Source organism: Saccopteryx leptura, chromosome 2, assembly GCF_036850995.1.
Source record: "Saccopteryx leptura isolate mSacLep1 chromosome 2, mSacLep1_pri_phased_curated, whole genome shotgun sequence".
NCBI lineage: Eukaryota > Metazoa > Chordata > Mammalia > Chiroptera > Emballonuridae > Saccopteryx > Saccopteryx leptura.
In genome coordinates this window covers 314,614,771-314,634,182 of record NC_089504.1, presented here as the reverse complement: position 1 = coordinate 314,634,182, position 19,412 = coordinate 314,614,771, and the positions used below count along the sequence as shown (strand labels likewise).

Here is a 19,412-nt window from a genome sequence, read left to right as displayed (position 1 = left end):
AGCTGTGGTCTCTGCTCCAGCTTCCCCAGCCGTGCCCAGCCCCTGGGGCTGTGGTGAGGGTTTGGTGAGGTTTGTGTGAGGCGCTTGGAGCAGTGCCTGGCACAGTATAGGGGCCGCGTCCAGGTCTGAGTCAGCTCTACTTTACAGGGGTCGGGCGAGAAATTTTTCTATTGATGGAATGAAGGCATGGAGTTTAGTAGACTCTATTATTAGTTTTCAATGTCTGCCATTTGTATATAGGGAAAAGTGTTTTCTTTGACATTTTAGAAATTGAACTGTTTTATTCACAAGCTGCTCACCACATGTATGTACATACAATTTCAAAACCTGCTTTATTTATATACTTAATTTTTAAATTTATTGATCTTAAAGAGCGAGAAAGGGAGAGAGAGACAGAAACACTGATCTGATCCTGTATGTGCCCTGATGAAGGATTGAACCTGCAACCTTTGCATAGCGGGACGATGCTCTAACTAACCGAGCTATCGGTCCAGGGCTTAAAACCTGTTTTAAAACATACTTTGAAAAGATTTTTTTTTGAAAAATTAATGTATGTAAACTTTCTAGGGTAGAGTCCTGAATTTGACGAGCGAGTGTAGTCATGTAACCACCACGTCTCCTTCCTCTAGGGCCTGGCGACCACTGGCCATTTCTGTGCTGATTGTTTTGCTCATTTCACCGTGTCATATAACTGGAATCTTACAGTACTATATGTACCCATGCCAAATATTCCCAAAGAGTCTTTAACCACAAATGAATGCCCACTCGAGCAAAATCCCTTTAGAAGAGTAGTCACGTGTGTGCTACCGAATCATTGAGCCCACAAATCTCTGATTCACCCAGTAGTGGTAATTACAGTAATAGCTGGCACTTCCCAGTTCCCACGATGTACCTGGCCTGGCTCGAACTTGACTTGCTCACCTGAACTCAGTCCCCATAACAGTCCTCCACAAGCAAGGGCCCGAGGAAGAGGAAACAGAAATGAGGGTGACCCTTGAACAACATGGGTTTATACCGCCGGGTCCATTTACATGGGGACTGTTTTCAGTAGATGCTATAAATATATTTTCTCTTAAGCTTTTCGTAATATTTTCTTTTCTCTAGCTTACTTTATTGTAAGAATACAACATATAATACATAAACATACAAAATATCGGTAAGGCTTCCATTCAGTGGGCTATTGGAAGTTAAGTTTAGAGAATTGAAAAGTCATGTGGATTTTTGACTGCTTGGGGGTCAGCACCTCTAGCCTCCGTGTCATTCAGGGGTCAACTATAGATATAAAAAAAGGTCAAGGAGTTGGAGACTTTGTTGGAGGGATGATCACTATGAATTTTATGCTGTCTGACCTCTGTGCCTGTTTGGTTGGTGGCGGATTGGTGGCTGTCTCACTCACCCCGTGCTGCTTGGAGCAGGCACATCGCAAAGTCAGCCCACGTTGCATAGGTCTGGACCCCGAATATCCCCTCCCTGTAGTCTCTTCCCGCAGAGATGTATGTGTGTTGGGCAGTGAACATCCCCCAGGGTCTGTGTGGATGTCATATGTCCCTCTCTCTTCCTTCTCGAAGGTGTTTGTCTTTGGCACTGTCACGGAGTGGCTGCACTTCTACAACAAGTGGCTGTACTGCGGTCTGTGGATTGTGAACGGCCTGCTACAGTCCACCGGCTGGCCCTGCGTGGTCGCCGTCATGGGCAACTGGTTCGGGAAAGCTGGGTATGCGCATCCCTCCTCTTCTGCTTTTCTTTTTAAGTGGTTGTAGTATCGGGTTATCCAGACTTGTCTGTCAGTGGACTCGAGCCCTTGACACGACCACGTCCTCCTTTCGTTAAAGAAAGTTAGGCTGGTTCAGGGAGAGGTTTCACGCCAGAGTACACTGGGAGTGGTGTGGGCCCGCTTTGACAGCGTGCTCTGGCCGCAGGCTGGTTCTGGGTCAGATTCTGAGTGCGCCTAAGGGAGCATGCCCCAGGTTTTATCTTCCCCTTTCGAGAGCAGGCACCTCATGTGCCATCCCATCCTGTATCTTCCTGTGGGGTTGGCCTTCCTCTCCCTTTTGAGACTTGGTGGCCTTTTTTAGCCTTCTTCTATTAAGATAAGGAAACTGAGGCCAAAAGTGACCCATAGGGCTTGCCGTAAGTCACCTAACAAAGGCTCCAATGAGATGCAGGTGAGAATGCCAAACTTTGGGGTGTTTCCCCCTAAACCTTTAAGTCATTATTCGATTGTGTTTGAGTTGTGGTGTGGGCCGAGATGTGAGGTCGGGCACCTGCTAGAGACTCTCTAGGCCACCGGGAGGAATAGCCATACTGAATTTACAGGATGAAATAAGCTGAGATACCCAAAGAATTGGCTTTGTTGTTTATTATTATTTGCGATCCTCCAATTTTAGGAATATTATTACATTGAATTTCTGTCATTTCTCGTAGGCAAATATCTGTGTGTTGTGAGATGCATATTTATTTTATCTATGGCTCTGTCTTTTTTGTTTGTTTGCACTTTTACGCTGGGCTGCGTCCGCACCACTGTCCCCCCAGTGCAGGGGTGGGGCATGCTCTGACCAGCTCTGCTGGGGTCCTGCTCCCGGTTTCACAGTGGGTGGCAGTGATGCTGGCTGACTGTTGATCTGTGACGTTCAGAGAGTTCGTGTATAAAATGTCTGTAGTCAGAGGAAGCTCCCCCTCTCGAGCACGCTCTGGAGTAGACTTCAGTGTGCTGGCCATTTCTCCTTTGCTGTGCCTGTGGCACCTCTGGTGTGACAGAGTGGGCGTTCAGAGGCACTGTCCCCTGTCATACTCTCATTTTCTTCTGGAGTGGGTGATGCTGACGTGCTGCTTATTTTTAAGATTTAAGGTAATTTTTTCCACTCATGATTCTTGAAAATTGTACAAAAGTGACTTGTTTATTGTGGACAAACTAGATAATATAAATGAGCAAAGAGAAATGCAGCACCACCGGAAATCCTATCACTAAAAGGAAATTACTTTGACATGGATCATTTTGAGATTATTTTTATAGGTTTTTAGAAATTGGGTGACACTGAGTATTTAATGGCAGTGACTGGGCAGGCTGACCACTTTCTTATTTCTGTGGGTCAGTTCCAATGAGAGAAGAATTCAAGAAAGCCATTATAGTTTCTTTTTGCAAGTCAGAGCATTTGTTTTTAAATAAGTAACACCAATGACTGAAATTCCCTATGAACTGCTGAGAGGTGACTTCCTGTTAACGTGACAATAAACCCCAAAGTGCCAGTAGGACAGTGACAACTCAAACCATAGTTATTTCAGCCAGTTTCTTGTAAGAGCATGTCTTTGTCTAGCGAGTGTTCTTGAGAGCCTGGCCTTCTGACTCTCCTCCAGAACCCTCTGGACAGACCTTACATAATTTAGAGGAACGGGGTGTTTCAGCAGTGGGGAGTAGAGATGAGCTCGTTCAAATCATTTGTTTTCCAGGTGAAAGAGGTTGGGGCTCTGGGGCATGCACTGATTCACTGAGGACCGTGCCCTCAAAAGGTTGTGACCTTGGATGAGCCAGTCCCCTCCCTCTGGTTGCTAGGGTCAGAGTTTGTTCAATCGAGGAGGCTCGGGAGCACAATGTGAACACTTATGCAGCGCCCAACCCTTTCCTGTTTGGCTGCACGTGTCCTGGGGCCGCAGACTGTCCCTGCTGGGAACACTGAGCCTCAGCAGTGACTTGTGTGTAACCACACAGCTGGAGGTAGCAGCCCAGACTCCCTGTTCGTATCTAAGATTCCTCCTGTCTTGAGGTTATAAAAATGTTTCAAGAGCTAGATAATCTAGACCAAACCACAGTGTGTTATTAAATATGTTTCAAATAGATAAAATACAAGTGTGAACTTTTTGCCTGACCTGTGGTGGCGCAGTGGGTAAAGCGGCAACCTGGAGTGCTGAGGTCCCCGGTCAGCCTAGCCATGGGCTTGCCTAGTCAAGGAACATACCGGAAGCAACGACTACCAGTTGATGCTTCCTGTTCCCCGCTCCCCTGCCTTTCTCTCTCTCTTTCTTTCTCTTGCTCTCCTCTCTTTAAATCAATAATTAAAATCTTTGCCTGACCAGGTGGTGGCGCAATGGATAGAGCGTCACACTGGGATGTGGAGGACCCAGGTTTGAGACCCCGAGGTCGCCAGCTTGAGCCCAAGGTCTCTGGCTCGAGCAAGGGGTCACTCGGTCTGCTGTAGCCACCCCCCCTTCCTGTCAAGGCACATATGAGAAATCAGTCAATGAACAACTAAGGAACCGCAACAAAGAATTGATATTTCTCATCTCTCTCCCTTCCTGTCTTTCTGGCCCTGTCTGTCCCTCTCTCTGACTCTCTCTGTCTCTGCCAAAAATAATAATAATTAAAATCTTTAAAAAAGAGTTAACTTTCTTAGCCTCTTTTTCTTATACCAGCCTTACTGCCATTGCTGATGTCCAGAGCTAATCTCTTTTTCTCCAAGGCTGTTGTAAAAGCTAGTTTCCCTTCCACCAGACTCTTCCTTGACCCGTCCATCTTTTAAAAATGGCTTTATTGAGGTATACAGTAAGCTGCCCACGTTTAACATGTATGATGGGTTATAGCATGAGTACACCCATAAAACCGTCGTCACGGTTAAGATAATAGACAGTCTATCACCCCCTTATGCTCCATAACACAGAAACAGCAGTTCCTTCCCACCCCTCCTGGCTCTATCCCCCTCCCTCCTGACCCCCCTCCTCCCTCTCAGTTCCTTCCCTGCTCCATCGCCCCCCTCCCGGCTCCATCCCCTACTCCTCCTGGCTTCATTCCCTACCCCTCCCAGCTCCATCCTTTTCCCTCCCAGCTCCATCCCTGTCCTTCCCAATGCCTTCTCCAGGCAACTCCTGATCTGCTTTCTGTCACTTCAGTTATTTTCTAAAACTTTATGTAAATGGGATCATACAGTCTGTACTTCTTCTTGTTTTCTTTCAGTCAGCATAATTAGAGATTCCTTCATGTAGTGTATTGATAGTCCGTTCCTTTATTTACTGATAGCTGAATAGTAACCCCTTGTGTCACAGTTTATTGGTCTGTCCACCTGTTGATGAACATCTGGGTTGTTTCAGTTTTTGGCTGTTAGAAACAATGCCACTGTGAACATTTGTGTACGAATCCTTGTATGGACATAATGCTCTCATTCCCCTTGGGTTATTCCTGGGAGTAGGATGGCTGGGTCACATGATAGGTGTGTTTGTATCTCTTTAAGAAATTGCCAGTTTCTTCCACGTGGTTGTACCATTGTACATTTCTGCTAGCAGAGTGTAAAGGGTTCTAGTTGCTGTATACCTTTGCCAACACTTGACATGCTTGGTCTTTTCTTTTGGCTGTTTTGTAGCTGTATAGTAATACCTCATTGTGGTTTTAATTTGCATTTCCCTGATGTCTGGTGATGTGGAGCATCTTTTCGTGTGCTTGTTTGCATCATATTGTTTATATGTGAAGTATCAAGATCTTTTGCTGCCTTTACAAGAATTTCTTATTTTGAGATATTATAGATCCATACTCTTTAACATTTTATTGCATTATCTGTTTTTTATATTAATTGAGTTTTGAGAGTTTTTTATATCCCAGTTACAAGTCTTATCAGATTAGTGATATGCAGTATTTTCTCCCAGTCTGTGCCTTGTCTTTAAATTCTCTTGTTTCTTTTGATGAACCCCAAATTAAACTTTAGTATTAAAAAAACTCTTAGAGTTAGAAGAGACCCAATGGTTTGCCGTTTGGGTGACTTAAAAAATCCTAAAATAGAGTGTTGATTCTCTGTAATGTGAACCTTCATTGTTTGGGCCATTTTGTATTTAAACTGCAGATCTAATTCCTTCCTATTCTGTTGTCTTGTGTTTCCACCGTCTCCTTCCTAGACGGGGAGTTGTGTTCGGGCTCTGGAGTGCCTGTGCTTCTGTGGGCAACATTCTGGGCGCGTGCCTGGCCTCCTCTGTCCTCCAGTATGGCTATGAGGTAGGTGTTTATTTCTAGCTTCTTCTCAAGTATGTACATATGTGTGTACACACACACACACATGCACACACACAGAAATAAGACTGTGGCCATTTAAAACCACCTTGAACTGAACTGTGCCTGGGTATGGCAAGGCTTCTGTTAAAAGTAAACATACTTTTGACAAAATCGGATCACAGAACATTATTTCTGGAAAACACCCAAGCCTGAAGACAATCCATTGGGAAAAGGTATTTACAACTCATGTTATGGATAAAGAGCTAATCTTCCTAATATGAAAAAGCACCCACAAATCTTAAAAAAAAAAAGAAAAAGGAAGCCTGACGTGTGGTGGTACAGTGGATCAAGTGTCAACCTGTAGCGCTGAGGTTGTTGGTTCAAAACCCTGGACTTGCCCCATTATACGAGAAGCAACTACTGCGAGTTGATGCTTCCTGCTCCTCTCTCTCCCTTTCTCTTTCCTCTCTCTAAAATCAGTAAATAAAATCTTTAAAAAAGCACCTACAAATTGATAAAAAGGCCAACAGAAAGTTAAAGAACTTGAGTGTGTAGTTGATGAAAGTCAATAGAAACAGCTTATGAATGTATGAAAAGAAATTCCACTTATACCTTTATCCCGTTAGTATTCGTTAAGCTCCTCCCACCCTGTCCCTGCCCCAACCCTGCCCCACCTCTCACTGTGCCTCTGACCTGACAGACAGACACCCCAGATGTGTAAGAGCCCCACCCTCTCTCCTCCAGTATGCCTTTTTGGTGACAGCGGCTGTGCAGTTTGCTGGTGGGATCATCATCTTCTTTGGACTCCTGGTGTCACCTGAAGAAATTGGTAAGGACGCGCTGTTGCTTCAGTTCAGAACGCCTTCCTGTTATAGGCCGAGAGAAATGTTAGGCCAGAACAGCGAGTCTCTTCTTTCTTGGGAGCACTGGATGCTCCCGTCAGTGGCTTAAAGGAGCAGGGTCGTGTCCTGTGTCCAGCTAAGCCCAGCGCAGCCATGCGCGTGTGAGGGAGTGACGCTCACCGTTGGCAGATTCAGGGAATACTCAGATATGCGAATGAGTTTTATATTTGAGACCCTGGTTAGAAATGAGCACGGATGTGCTTCTGATTTCACTTCTTGAGCCAGATTATTTTCCTCCATAAAGATAATTTAGTGTGAAACTTATCTCTGGTTAAATACAGAATTAATATAAGCAAAACCACATAAGACAGTAGATGTATGATTCTATCTTTTCAGTATTATTAAAGGGGCATGTCAGTTTATTAGTGGGTAGTTAACTTCTTGTACATAAGGGAGCTTGTGTTGTTTAGTTGAAAACACGTTGCACTGAAGCCAGTAAAGGAGAATTAGAACCCTGGGTTTGTTGCTATGTGACCTTAATTAACAGTCATTGACCTTGGCCTCTGAACCTTGTTGCTTCATCCATAAAATGGAACTAAAATAATGTCAGCCCCGTAAATAATGATCCACTCGAAGCATAGGGCCAGACACCTTGAGGGCGGTCTGTGAGTGGTGGCCATCCCTGTTGTTCCAGGTCTCCCAGGGATTGAGGTAGAAGAAACTTTTGAAGAAGACACACACAGGCCGTTAATCAGTGGTGCTGAGAGCGAAGATGCCTGTGAGCCCAATTACTCCGTCCAGGAAGGCAGCGCCGTGGCCGAAGTTAAGGCAATAGGCTTCTCCCAGGCGTGCTGCCTGCCTGGCGTCATTCCGGTAAGGAGCTTGCGGGTCCCCAGGGTGCAGCCAGCGTTCCCAGAGCCCGGGGTCCACTCTACCTAGGATAGGGCGGCTTTAGGTATCTAGCTTCTCTTTGATACTTTACTTTAGAAAGATCTGTTCAGAGGAATGCTGGATAGTGCCCCTCTGCTTATGTTTATGTTGGTGCCACTTGAAATTTTTGATATCTAATGCAGACGTGGGCAGATTTTTTCTATAAAGAGTCAGATGGTCTTTTCAGCTTTGGGGTGGGGGGGACATAGTGTCTGCCACAACTACTTAACTCTAGAGCAAAGAAACCATGTACTCATGGAATGGATGGGTGTACAGATTCAGCTGCACACCCCAGTGTGCTGACCCTGACCTAGCATTTGAGTATGAAGCAAGGTTGGCATTTTTTATTTTTATTTTTTTATTTTATTTTTTTTATTTTATCTTTTATTTTTTATAGTGACAGAGAGAGACTCAGAGAGAGGGATAGATAGGGACAGACAGACAGGAACGGAGAGAGATGAGAAGCATCAATCATTAGTTTTTCGTTGGGACATCTTAGTTGTTCATTGATTGTTTTCTCATATGTGCCTTGACCGTGGGCCTTCAGCAGACCGAGTAACCCCTTGCTCGAGCCAGTGACCTTGGGCTCAAGCTGGTGAGCTTTTGCTCAAACCAGATGAGCCCGCGCTCAAGCTAGCGAGCTCGGAGTCTCGAACCTGGGTCCTCCGCATCCCAATCCAATGCTCTATCCACTGTGCCACCGCCTGGTCAGGCGGTTGGCATTTTTATATATATATATGTTTCTGAAGTGAGAAGCTGGGGAGGGAGACATGCGCCGGACCAGGATCCACCCAGCATGCCCACCAGGGGGTGATGCTCGGCCCCTCTGGGGTGTTGCTCCACTGCAGCCTGAGCCATTCTAGCGCCTGAGGTGGAGGCCATGGAGCCGTCCTCAGCACCCCAGCCAACTTTGCTCCAATGGAGCCTTGGCTGTGGGAGGGGAAGAGAGAGAGAGAGAGGAAGGAGAGGGGAAGGGTGGAGAAGCGGATGGGTGCTTCTCCTGTGTGCCCTGGCCGGGAATCGAACCTGGGACTTCCACACGCCGGGCTCATGCTCTACCGCTGAGTGAACCAGCCAGGGCCAAGGTTGGCATTTTAAAATATATTCTTTTTGGCCTGTTACAGTATTATATGATTAGATGTCAGCCAAGAGGGGTTTTGAATGGGTCATTAAATCTGCCCTGTTTGCTGGTAGTCTTATTCTAGGAAGCGAGTGGTTTGCCCTTTTATGACAAGATCCAGAGCAGAATACTCCAGTGTGTCTGGGTAGTGTGTCCCAGTGTTGCCATAGCCTTAACAGTCGGGAGAACTTCTCTAACATCTCAACTAAATCCCTTCTGCTGCAGTTATTCTGTCTTGATGTTTCTGGTGCTCTAGTGCGGAAGTGGAAGTTAAGAGGCCTAGGTTATGTTTCCAGCTTGCCCACTAACTCTGTGGGAGCCCTGGGCTAAGTCACCAGCCCATCCTTGTGTCTCGGTTCCCCTCCCTATGGACTAGAAAGCGTACCAGTCTTGCCTGGGGTCTAGAACACTGAGTGATCGTATGGTGAACATGCACCTGATTTTATTTTACTCTGCAGTCGTGTTTTTTGAGGGTAGCCTCTGAGCTAGATTCAGTCTGCAGGTTGTCTAGTTCATGCTTGTCACTCCCCTTCTGCCTTTGCCCCGAGCTAAGGAACTGACATTTGCAAACATATAGTTAAGTGTGAGTTAAAATGCAGGTTTCCACAATTCTTTAAAGGATGATGTATAAGAGGAATGCATGTTCCTTTAGACCTGTTCTTATGCTAAGGATTAGTATTTTAGCCAGTTATTAAAATATTCCGCTGGTAATGGAGTACTTTTGAGACAGAACTTAAATTTGTTGTGACTCAGTACAGAATCTTTCTCTATTCCTTGTATTTCCTGAGTTGTTGTTCCCTGACGTTTAGGGATGTAGAGGGAAATCTGTCAGCCTCGTTCCTCTGTCTGTGTGGCAGACTGTCTGGGCAGAATGCACTCCTGATTGGGACCCGGCTCTGCGGGGTGGTGCTGCCTGGCCCAGGAAGCGGTGTGAAAACAAGTGATACCCAGGGAGTAACTGGCGGCCCCAGGGAGAAGAATATACTAGCCAGACACCCTTTGAAGTCAGTCTCTCTGTTCCTCCCCCTTTTTCCTTTGATGCTGCAGGATTTCCTGGTAATAATGTGTTGAATATAGGAGTCTTAGCGCCACTGCTGTCCTCAAGTAGAGCCACGAGGCCCATGACAATCATGTCCTTTCCTTTGAGACACCAAAGATATTCTTTGCCTTCCCCCCTGGATGTGGGAATAGAAAGCTTTTGGAAACTAATGTGAAAGTGGTTGTAACACTGATGCTTTTCTTAGATCTTGAAACTATAGTTTAGTCATGTTGCTCTCTGTCATTCACAGTATTAACTTTGCAGGAAGTAGAACCAAAATAGTTTGGCTGCTTGTAATAGAAGCTGTGATATTTACTGGGTGTATTTGCTTATGGTTCGTGCTAGTCAGTGGCGTGAATACCTTTAATCTTTGTTTAAATAAACAAATACTTTATGAGTATGTGCCCTGCCTTGTACAAACACTGGTTTGCTTCTACCTGGGGACTGGCAGGAGAAGAGACTGGGGGGGAATTGGGAAGTGGCTGTCCGTTGTTTTCTGTCGCAAAGGCCTGCTTGTGAGCCTTTCTAGAAGCTCATGGGGTAGAGAGAAGAGGGAGGCTAGGTGAAGTCAGCCCAGTGGGAATTTGTAGAAATGTTTAATTTTACAGTCAAGTAGTGTTCATCCATACTCCTCTGTTTTGTTTTGCTTTTTAATTGCATTAGAAATTGTGGTCCTGAACAATTTGTTCTTTGTTGATAGTTGAATGTTTTCCTTCCAGTACTCCCTGGCCTACGCCTGCTTGAAGTTAGTGAATTACTCCTTTTTCTTCTGGCTTCCCTTTTACCTGAGCAACAACTTTGGATGGAAGGAGGCCGAAGCTGACAAGCTGTCCATCTGGTACGACGTGGGAGGAATTATAGGTAACGCCCGTGATGTGTCTCCTTCTGTGATAGTCACTCGTCATCTTTTACTGGGTTATGACATCTGACATCATTTCAAGTTTCATTACTTATTCCACAGCCATTTTTCCTAAACTGTCCTACCAGTGAACAGCCAAACACTTAAAACCCACATCTCTAGAAAAGAAGAGCCAGCCTGTGGCAGCCTGTGATTCATGGGCTCTTGTTTCTCAGTCCTTTGTCTTGGGACATTTCCCTTTATGATCTCTCTTAACCAGGGGTCCCCAAACTATGGCCCGCGGGCCGCATGAAGCCCCCTGAGGCCATTTATCCGGCCCCCGCTGTACTTCCGGAAGGGGCACCTCTTTCATTGGTGGTCAGTGAGAGGAGTATAGTTCCTATTGAAATACTGGTCAGTTTGTTGATTTAAATTTACTTGTTCTTTATTTTAAATATTGTATTTGTTCCTGTTTTGTTTTTTTACTTTAGAATAAGATATGTGCAGTGTGCATAGGGATTTGTTCATAGTTTTTTTTTATAGTCTGGCCCTCCAATGATCTGAGGGACAGTGAACTGGCCCCCTGTGTAAAAAGTTTGGGACCCCTGCTCTTAATGGAACCCTTGCGTCCACTGTCCCTGACAGCTGAGTGTGGATTGTCAGATCACACTGGTAGAAATAAGAGCAGGGATTAATTTGTGTGACTATTTTGTAGCTGGTTTGTACACAGCAGATTTCAGTAGTGACTTTTTGTTACAGCTGGAAGTATAAACAGGGAAGTAAGAAACTTTTAAATAAGACAGATGCACAATGCATTTTAGTGGCTATGACATAAATAGCTATGACAAGACCTTACTGTCCTTTCTGCAATGTTTTCATGTTGACTTGTGGTAAGACTAAACTACCCTGAGCCCGTGAAAGGACCCAGTGTATCCTCCTGTTGTATTTGAACTTGTTTGCCCTTCTTCTTACGTCCAGAGTCCAAGGTGAGGTTGCCACCTTAGCCCTGACCATACTTCCGGGGCCTTCTGTCTGATGACGCTGCACCAGCAGCCTCCTGGCCCCTGGAACTTAACATGGGGCTGTGTCTAAATGTGGCTGTGTTGTTTGAAGGGTTCATAGCATCTCTTTTTAAACATCAGGACCTATTAATTATTATAAACCCATAACTGCTGCTTAATTTTAGTGAATATTTATTGGCTGCTACTAATAGTCTATAAAACATGGATGGTCCTTAATCATTTTTTAAGTAAAAAAGAAAAATCCGGAAAAGCCTTCACAGCTGCTTTGAGAAGGGAAAACAACAGGGACAGTGGGGTGGTTTTGGTTGATTTTCTCTTTTTACTTATTTTGGTGTCTGATTTGCCATGTCCTTCTCCAATCAGCCCTCTTGATGATTATCTATCAGTTATCTTCCTAAAAGGAAACTGTGGAGGAAACTTTTTAGGAGAGGCAGCCATCTTTCTGGATAGACCAGTGCTCGGATCCAGATAGCAGGTGGAAGTTAGCTGGTGAGCAAGTTTCAGGTCACCGAGCTAAGTTGTGAATGATTCTGATTGTGATGCGCTCTCTGTGCTCAAAGGCGGGACCCTGCAAGGCTTCATCTCAGATGTGCTACAGAGGCGGGCACCCGTTCTTGCTCTGAGTCTGCTTCTGGCGGTTGGGTCCCTGGTTGGATACAGTCGTGAGTATTCCCGTGCAGTTAAATTACTTTCCTGATCTCTTAGGACTAAGACATTTGCCCAGGGTGGGGGGATCCTTGAGATTGGCTACAAAGGCATGACGTGGGACCTTTGTGTTGTCCTGTGAATACCTGGTAAAAGTGTCATCACGGAGTTTTATTTGTGTTGGGGAGGAAACTGACATTGCTGGTGCTTTGTTGATTTGTTTAAAAGCTTGCTTGAGAGTGTGCATGCTTTCTGTGAGGGAGGCTCCAGAGGGGCAGCATTAGAGCCAATAAAACAATAAAAGGGAAAAGGTTTCAGAAGAGGCAAGATGGTAATTAGTCAGTTTGGTGTATGTCCCTTAATACGCTGCTGAGATGGGAGTAGGTTTTTTCCTGTAGCATTTAGAAGTCCCGTTAGCTCAGCGAGAGGCAGACATTGCAAATAAAAGTTGGAAGAGGCTGGGAAAGAGTTGTGTCCCTTTGTTGTGTCTGGGCATGATCTGTGAGGTCACAGAGACCCAGGTCTGTGTGGACCGTCCAGGGAGGCTCACGTAATGCACTTTTCTGATGTTTGTGTCTTTCCTCACAGGTTCCCCGAACAATAAGTCCATTAACGCCTTGCTGATGGCCGTGACAGGTATGTCACCTGGCCCGGTCTCACCACGCTCTCTCCTGTCGAAGTAAGAGGGAAAGGGAACTGGTTTTTTCTCGGCTTGAGTGACACTAGACCCTTAATTGCAGAGGTCAGGGTACAAGGAAAGCCACTGCCCCTGGATCCTGTTCTCTGCTCTTTTGTGACCTCCGCTGTTTTGTTACAGAGTCGGCCCCTCTGACAGAGGTGTCCTAACAGCTTCTCCTAGCACTCTAGGGATGGCCTAGGAGGACGCCACAGTGGGAACCCGCTCACCTGCTTTCCCACGGTCCAGTGCAGCTAGTCTTTCCTGCTGCCTTGGAGTTGGTCAGTGTGTCTTCCCTCCAGCCCCCGATGAAACAGTTGTGTGTAGTCAGGACCACGTTACAGAAAAATTCCTTACTTTTATTTTTTTTAATTTAATTTAATTTTTTTTTACAGAGACAGAGAGAGAGTCAGAGTGAGGGATAGACAGGGACCGATAGACAGGAACGGAGAGATGAGAAGCATCAATCATTAGTTTTTCGTTGCGCATTGCAACAACTTAGTTGTTCATTGATTGCTTTCTCATATGTGCCTTGACCACGGGCCTTCAGCAGACCGAGTAACCCCTTGCTTGAGCCAGCGACCTTGGGTCCAAGCTGGTGAGTTTTTGCTCAAACCAGATGAGCCCACGCTCAAGCTGGTGACCTCGGGGTCTCGAACCTGGGTCTTTCACATCCCAGTCTGACGCTCTATCCACTGCGCCACCACCTGGTCAGGCAAAGTCCGTACTTTTAAATGTCAGATCGCACTCAGCGTGGTGGGAGCTGCTTGGGCTGCCTGAAGGTCGTGGAGCTCTTGGGCCATGTTGGCTGATTCGGGTCCAGCCCCTGCCTGCCCCTCAGCCAGCCCCCCGAGAGCGGGGCATACAGGACCAGCACACCGTTCAATAGCTTTTCCTCCCCTCTGCTTGTTTATTCTGTCTGGTTGAATTTGGTAGTCACGTGCTCGGTGATGCCTCTGCCATGACAGAAGTTGACAAGCTCATGCAATTAGCTATTAATGAATGCACACTTCACAGAATTAGAAAGGCTATGTGTTCACTATATTTTTTTCATATCTTTGGTTTCTATAAAATATATTAGCATGTCACATAATTTGAGAAGGGAGTTCAGAAAAGTGGATGCTATCTATTTTGAAGATGATACTACCTGGGAGTTTCCATTTTTAGTCATTATTTTCCCCATTTTTTCTGTTTCTCTTCAATATACGGATTAAGATGGGGAGATCAGGGTTTGCCTTCCTGAGTAGATTCCTAGTGGAGTTGTGAGTAGTGTTTTGATAAGAACTTGTTCTGTTTGACTTTAGGATTTTTTATTGGTGGGCCTTCTAACATGATCAGCTCTGCTATTTCTGCCGACCTGGGTCGTCAAGAAGTGATCCAAGGGAGCAGTGAGGCTCTGGCGACGGTCACGGGGATTGTCGACGGGACCGGGAGCATCGGCGCTGCGGTGGGCCAGGTGAGTGGGGAGGGGCGGGGCTGGAGTCGAGGGAGCAGTGGTCCTTCAGCTGGGGAAGAATCTATCGACACACCTGCCTCCTGGGCCACAGTAGGGGGCACTCTCGTGCTGTCGTGTGCTGTACTCAGCCTGGGGTTTAGTGTGTGAAGGCAGGGTTTTCAACAGCCAGTCCACGAACCAGTCTGCCAGAAATTAAGAGTTCACCACCCTGATGTAATATGAAGATTATAGACCCAGTGATCTTAGTTGACTTGACTTATGCTCAGGGTGGTTTCTATCTTAGCGGTCCCCAAAATAATTGTTTTTACTGGTCCCCAAGTGTAAAAAGGCTGAAAACCACTGCTTTAAGGTCCAGCTGATGCGACCTGATATGGAGGTTGCCTCGACATTTTTAGTTCCTTTTCTCCACTTGGACTCCCAGAGTCTTCCTGTCAGGAGTAAGTTCACACCTCATCAGATACAGCCTTCAGTCCCAGCCCACCACCCCTGCTCTCTAGCCTGTACTTGGCACTGAAGGAGGCCATGAGGCACATGCTTCTCATCATCCCCCTGATGTGCAAACCCTGCACCACACACACACACACACACACACACACACACACACACACACTCACACACACTCTCTCTCTCTTTCTCATATCACATGAATCCCCCCCCCCCCCCCCCCGAAAGGGCCAGGGCTCTGCAGCTGCTCTGAGCCGTCGTCTTGGCTTCCTACAGCTGTGTCCCAAGGCAGCTGATAAATGTCTGTATTAGAGTCGTCTGGGGTCGTCATTAGAAGTACAGAACAGAAGCTTACCACGGACTTGCTGAGTTGAGAGAGAGCCTAGGGGTCTGGATTTCCGTAAGCCTCACTGCTGATTCTGCTGTTTGCTGAAGTGTGAGGCTCTGGCCGGATAGGCTGACATTAGCCAGCTGGTAGGTAGTTAGAACTATTCAGATCGATGTTTTTTGCTTAAATGCAGCCTTATCTCAGAAAGGTGTTTCTTGTCTGAGGCGGTCATGAGTCATGCCTCTCCCAGGGGTGTACCACATCAGGTCACTGAGTTTTGATTTTGCAGAAGTAAGGATTTGAGGATCATCTGTATGGAGAAAAGAGTTGCAACCGTGGAAGTGATGAGGTTTTAAGTGGGAAAGGAGAATGAATATAGGCAAAAACCTCAGGGATGCCCGGTGGTTAAAGAAATGGGAAGCCAGAATTTGAGGAGATATCAGTCAGATCACAGATGCAGAGAGGGCAGAAGGAGCCAGGAAGGACAGAGCGTAATTGTAAATTGAGCAGTACACTTATAAAAGACAAATCTTTTTTTTTTTTTTTTTTTTGGTGACAGAGACAGAGAGAGGGACAGACAGGATGGGAGAGATATGAGAAGCATTAATTCTTTGTTGCAGCACCTTAGTTGTTCATTGATTGCTTTCTCATATGTGCCTTGATGGAGGGGGGGCTATAGAAGACCGAGTAACTCCTTGCTCAAGCCAGTGACCTTGGGTTCAAGCTGGTGAGCTTTTGCTCAAACCAGATGAGCCTGCGCTCAAGCTGGCAACCTTGGAGTTTTGAACCTGGGTCCTCCACGGCCCAGTCCAATGTTCTAGCCACTGCGCCACTGCCCAGGCAGGCAAGACAAATCATTTTTGAAAGCATCAATTATATGTACCTTTCATTGGAAGAAAGAATGATTAAACAGAAGTGACTTGAGGAAGTTCCTCTTCCTCTCTTAATAGCAAAGTCAATAGAAATAAACCTTCTGAACTCAGGTCTCATGTAAGGCAGTTTTTGTATTTGGACTCTGCCAGCTTATAGAGTAGAGGCTGCGAAGAGCATACATGGAAATGTGTGTGAACAAGCTATATAAGCTGCAAAATGTTATATAAACCCTAACTCTCTCCATTTTCTGGAAGAGCCATGTTTAATCTACTATTAGCGACTTCATTTGAGTACTGTATGAAGGGTTATATTGTAATTTCTTCTTTTCCCTTTTAGTACTTAGTGTCTTTGATCCAGGACAACCTAGGATGGATGTGGGTTTTCTACTTCTTCATTCTCATGGTAAGTGTGTGCCCCCTTGTTTTTGAACTGGTAGGCTTTCTTATTAATTTAGTTTGTAGCATTTACTTAAATCACTGCTTAAACCAATAAAATTGCTGATTTCTTTTAAAGCTGCTTTTGTGATAAGTAACATTGTATTAGTCTAAAAGATATTCTTTTTTCAAGAAGCGGAAGGGCCCTTAGTTTGCCCTTGACCCAAGTCTAATGAGTACTATCATTTATAAAACCAGAAAGAAATGACAAAATTTATTTAAAGTCTCACCAGCCATTAATCAGTGTACTCTTCCAGGGTACTCTCTGTCTGCTAAATAGAATCTGGGAATTCTGGTGGAAATTACAGCGTGCGTTGAGCCACATAGAGTTAAAAGGGAAGAATTTCTCTGATTAACACTGTGGTGTGCAGGTTCTAGAAGGAACCTTAAGTCTCTTGAGAAAATATATGTTGTGCCTTAGACATTCTTGGCTGGAATTTTGTACTTTCTGAGAAATAACCGAGATAGAACAAGGCCTTTTGCTTTTGAAATGTTGTTTTCTGTTGAATAAGCACGTGATGCAGATGGTCCCATTGCTGGAGAGCTGGCGCTCAAGACAGGTCTCCACGAGAGGCTGGCAGCCACTGCGTCCTCCAGGGTTTGCATCAGTTTGCTGTCCCTGAGTCGAGGGCGTCCTGAGTGGAGGTCGCTTCAGTCGTCCAAGGGCCTGACACTACAGTCTTGTCCATGGAGCGTGAGCAGTTCAGCACCTGGAGTACCCTGGTGCTGCCCTAGGCTCATGTACTCTGCTGTCACAAAGGATCCTGTCTTCTGCCTCCTGCCTGCTGTCTCTGCTCCGCTTCTGATGTCCATGCCAAATAGCAGGAAATGCCTCTTGATGAGCTTGCTGTTACGATCATACTAGAAATCGTAACAGAAGGAAACCGGATCTACAAAACTACTGTTTGTAGTCCGAGCCCCAGAATTCGACGTTCTGTTCCACCTGTCGCAAATTATTTAATTTGTGTACCTTTTTTTTCTTTAAGAGACTCTATATAACATTAAGTATTTTGTAGTATTAACCGTAATTTTCAAAATTATGTTCTAATTTATTGAAGATTAGAGTTATTTTTGTACAAAGTCAGAATGAATGTAATTGTCCGAAGTCATTATTATGTTCAAAATGTGATGCTCTGACAGAATTAAATAGTTACCGCACATTTAATGCTCTTCTTCTCTTCACAGACAAGTTGTACCATTCTGTTTATTTCGCCGTTAATAGTGAGGGAAATACGCTCTCTTATGCAAAGACAACAAGGCCACCTACTGAGGGAGTGACTCGTGGCACACACGGACAAGAATAATAGAGACTCATCAGGACTTTTTAAAATTTCACTTCTTTTAATTCATTTTATTTTGGGGTTAAGAGCTCCAGCGTCACCTCAGACTGCCAAGTCTCTGTCCACTGGGCCAGCTGCTGGCGGCGCTGACCAGAGGGAGGCGGGGCTGCTTTGCTACACTGCGGGGATCATGCTGATGAATTTTAGTGTTGTATCATGAGTGTACAAATGGCCTGTGAACCTGCCAGCGTTTTCGCTGGGCCCATTGAGGTTTATCTCTTCAACCTTAAAGGCTATATTGGATTTGGACCGTTGTTCTCCAGCTGGGAAAGCTGAGTGACTACGAGGCTGCTGTGTGTGGATTATGTCCCGGTTGGGCCCTGTTTACAGAAAGGCTCGTTGCATTGTGCTGCGGAAACGAGTCTGCAGAGAGTGGCTCACCTTTGAAGCATCACAACCTAACCCAGGGTCCCAGCTGGATCCAGCTGCAGCCTGCCTTGGACCAGGAATGCCTTTGTTAACCTCGGTGGGAAAAATCACACTACACGCAGAAGCAGAGGTCTCTCCAGGTTATTGTCAGCTGGCTTGCCATCTTCATGCAGAACTAACTCTGACTCCCAGAAGGGTGAGTCACCCTTTCAAGGACTGGAAAGTGGATCAGTTGTGAGCGTTACAGCGTGTATCCCACAACTGAAGCCCTAGCCCCAGACTTGCTTTCTGGGGTCTCCTGGGAAGCTAATGTGCTCAGCCCTGTTTTCAGAGGATTGGTCTCTGTTGCAACCGGGTTCCTTGAGTTACCTCAGCAGAACACTAGAGTTAGAGGAAAAGGAGAGCCCTCCGTCCTAGTAAGCATTAGGCATGTGACATTGAGTCACATTGATGGACCACTAGGGCCTGAGGGTGTTTAGGTATCTAGTCTTTAGAAGTTTGTAGAGCCATCTTCAAGGCTGTGAATTCTATACTAATTAGCAATATTTTAACGCCATTCTGTATAAATATTTTAAATTATGTAAGCAAACTAGGGGATAAATGTGCAATTTTGAGGACTAATTTGCATTAGGGAATATTTTTTAACCTGCTTTATATGAAATGTGGTATGTTTGTAAACTTGTTATTGGTATTTAATCAAGCAGATTTCTAATCAATTAATTGCTTATTACTGACAAAAAGGGAAAATATGAAACACAGGAGGGAAAATAAACTGACTTTTTGTAATAAATGTCTGTCCATCTGGTTATTTAAATGCATCGTCTGAGCTCCCCGTTTTAGAATGTGGTTCCTGCCCTCTGATCTTCCGCTATGGAGTGTTCCCTGCTGACTGTTCACGGCCCTGCAGTGTCGCCGGAGGCTTCTCCCCTCGGGGGCTGGGTCGGCCCTCCCTCCCCCTTTGTGTGAGGTGATGCTACGTTGGGATGCGTGGCCTGGTTGTAATTTAAGGATTGTCTGAAGCTGAGCCCTGTTTTGATTATTTTCCCTCTTCCTGGCATCTGGCTGAGAGTTTTGCCTCCCTCCACATG

General features: G+C 45.6%; 1 protein-coding gene across 7 annotated transcripts in view; it reads left to right on the top strand.

Annotated features, from left to right (window-relative positions):
• The window catches only part of SLC37A3 (solute carrier family 37 member 3), a 42,093-nt gene extending 23,015 nt beyond the window's left edge, over positions 1–19,078 (top strand). For all 7 annotated transcript variants that reach the window (XM_066362869.1, XM_066362868.1, XM_066362873.1 and 4 more), the window contains 10 exons: positions 1,569–1,714; positions 5,875–5,971; positions 6,713–6,797; positions 7,505–7,683; positions 10,619–10,760; positions 12,320–12,421; positions 12,993–13,040; positions 14,385–14,536; positions 16,518–16,583; positions 17,801–19,078. In XM_066362869.1, coding sequence (XP_066218966.1) covers positions 1,569–1,714; positions 5,875–5,971; positions 6,713–6,797; positions 7,505–7,683; positions 10,619–10,760; positions 12,320–12,421; positions 12,993–13,040; positions 14,385–14,536; positions 16,518–16,583; positions 17,801–17,893 — 1,110 coding nt within the window. In that variant the 3' untranslated portion in view covers positions 17,894–19,078. The remainder of the gene's footprint in view (positions 1–1,568; positions 1,715–5,874; positions 5,972–6,712; positions 6,798–7,504; positions 7,684–10,618; positions 10,761–12,319; positions 12,422–12,992; positions 13,041–14,384; positions 14,537–16,517; positions 16,584–17,800) is intronic.
• Positions 19,079–19,412: the final 334 nt, after the last annotated feature.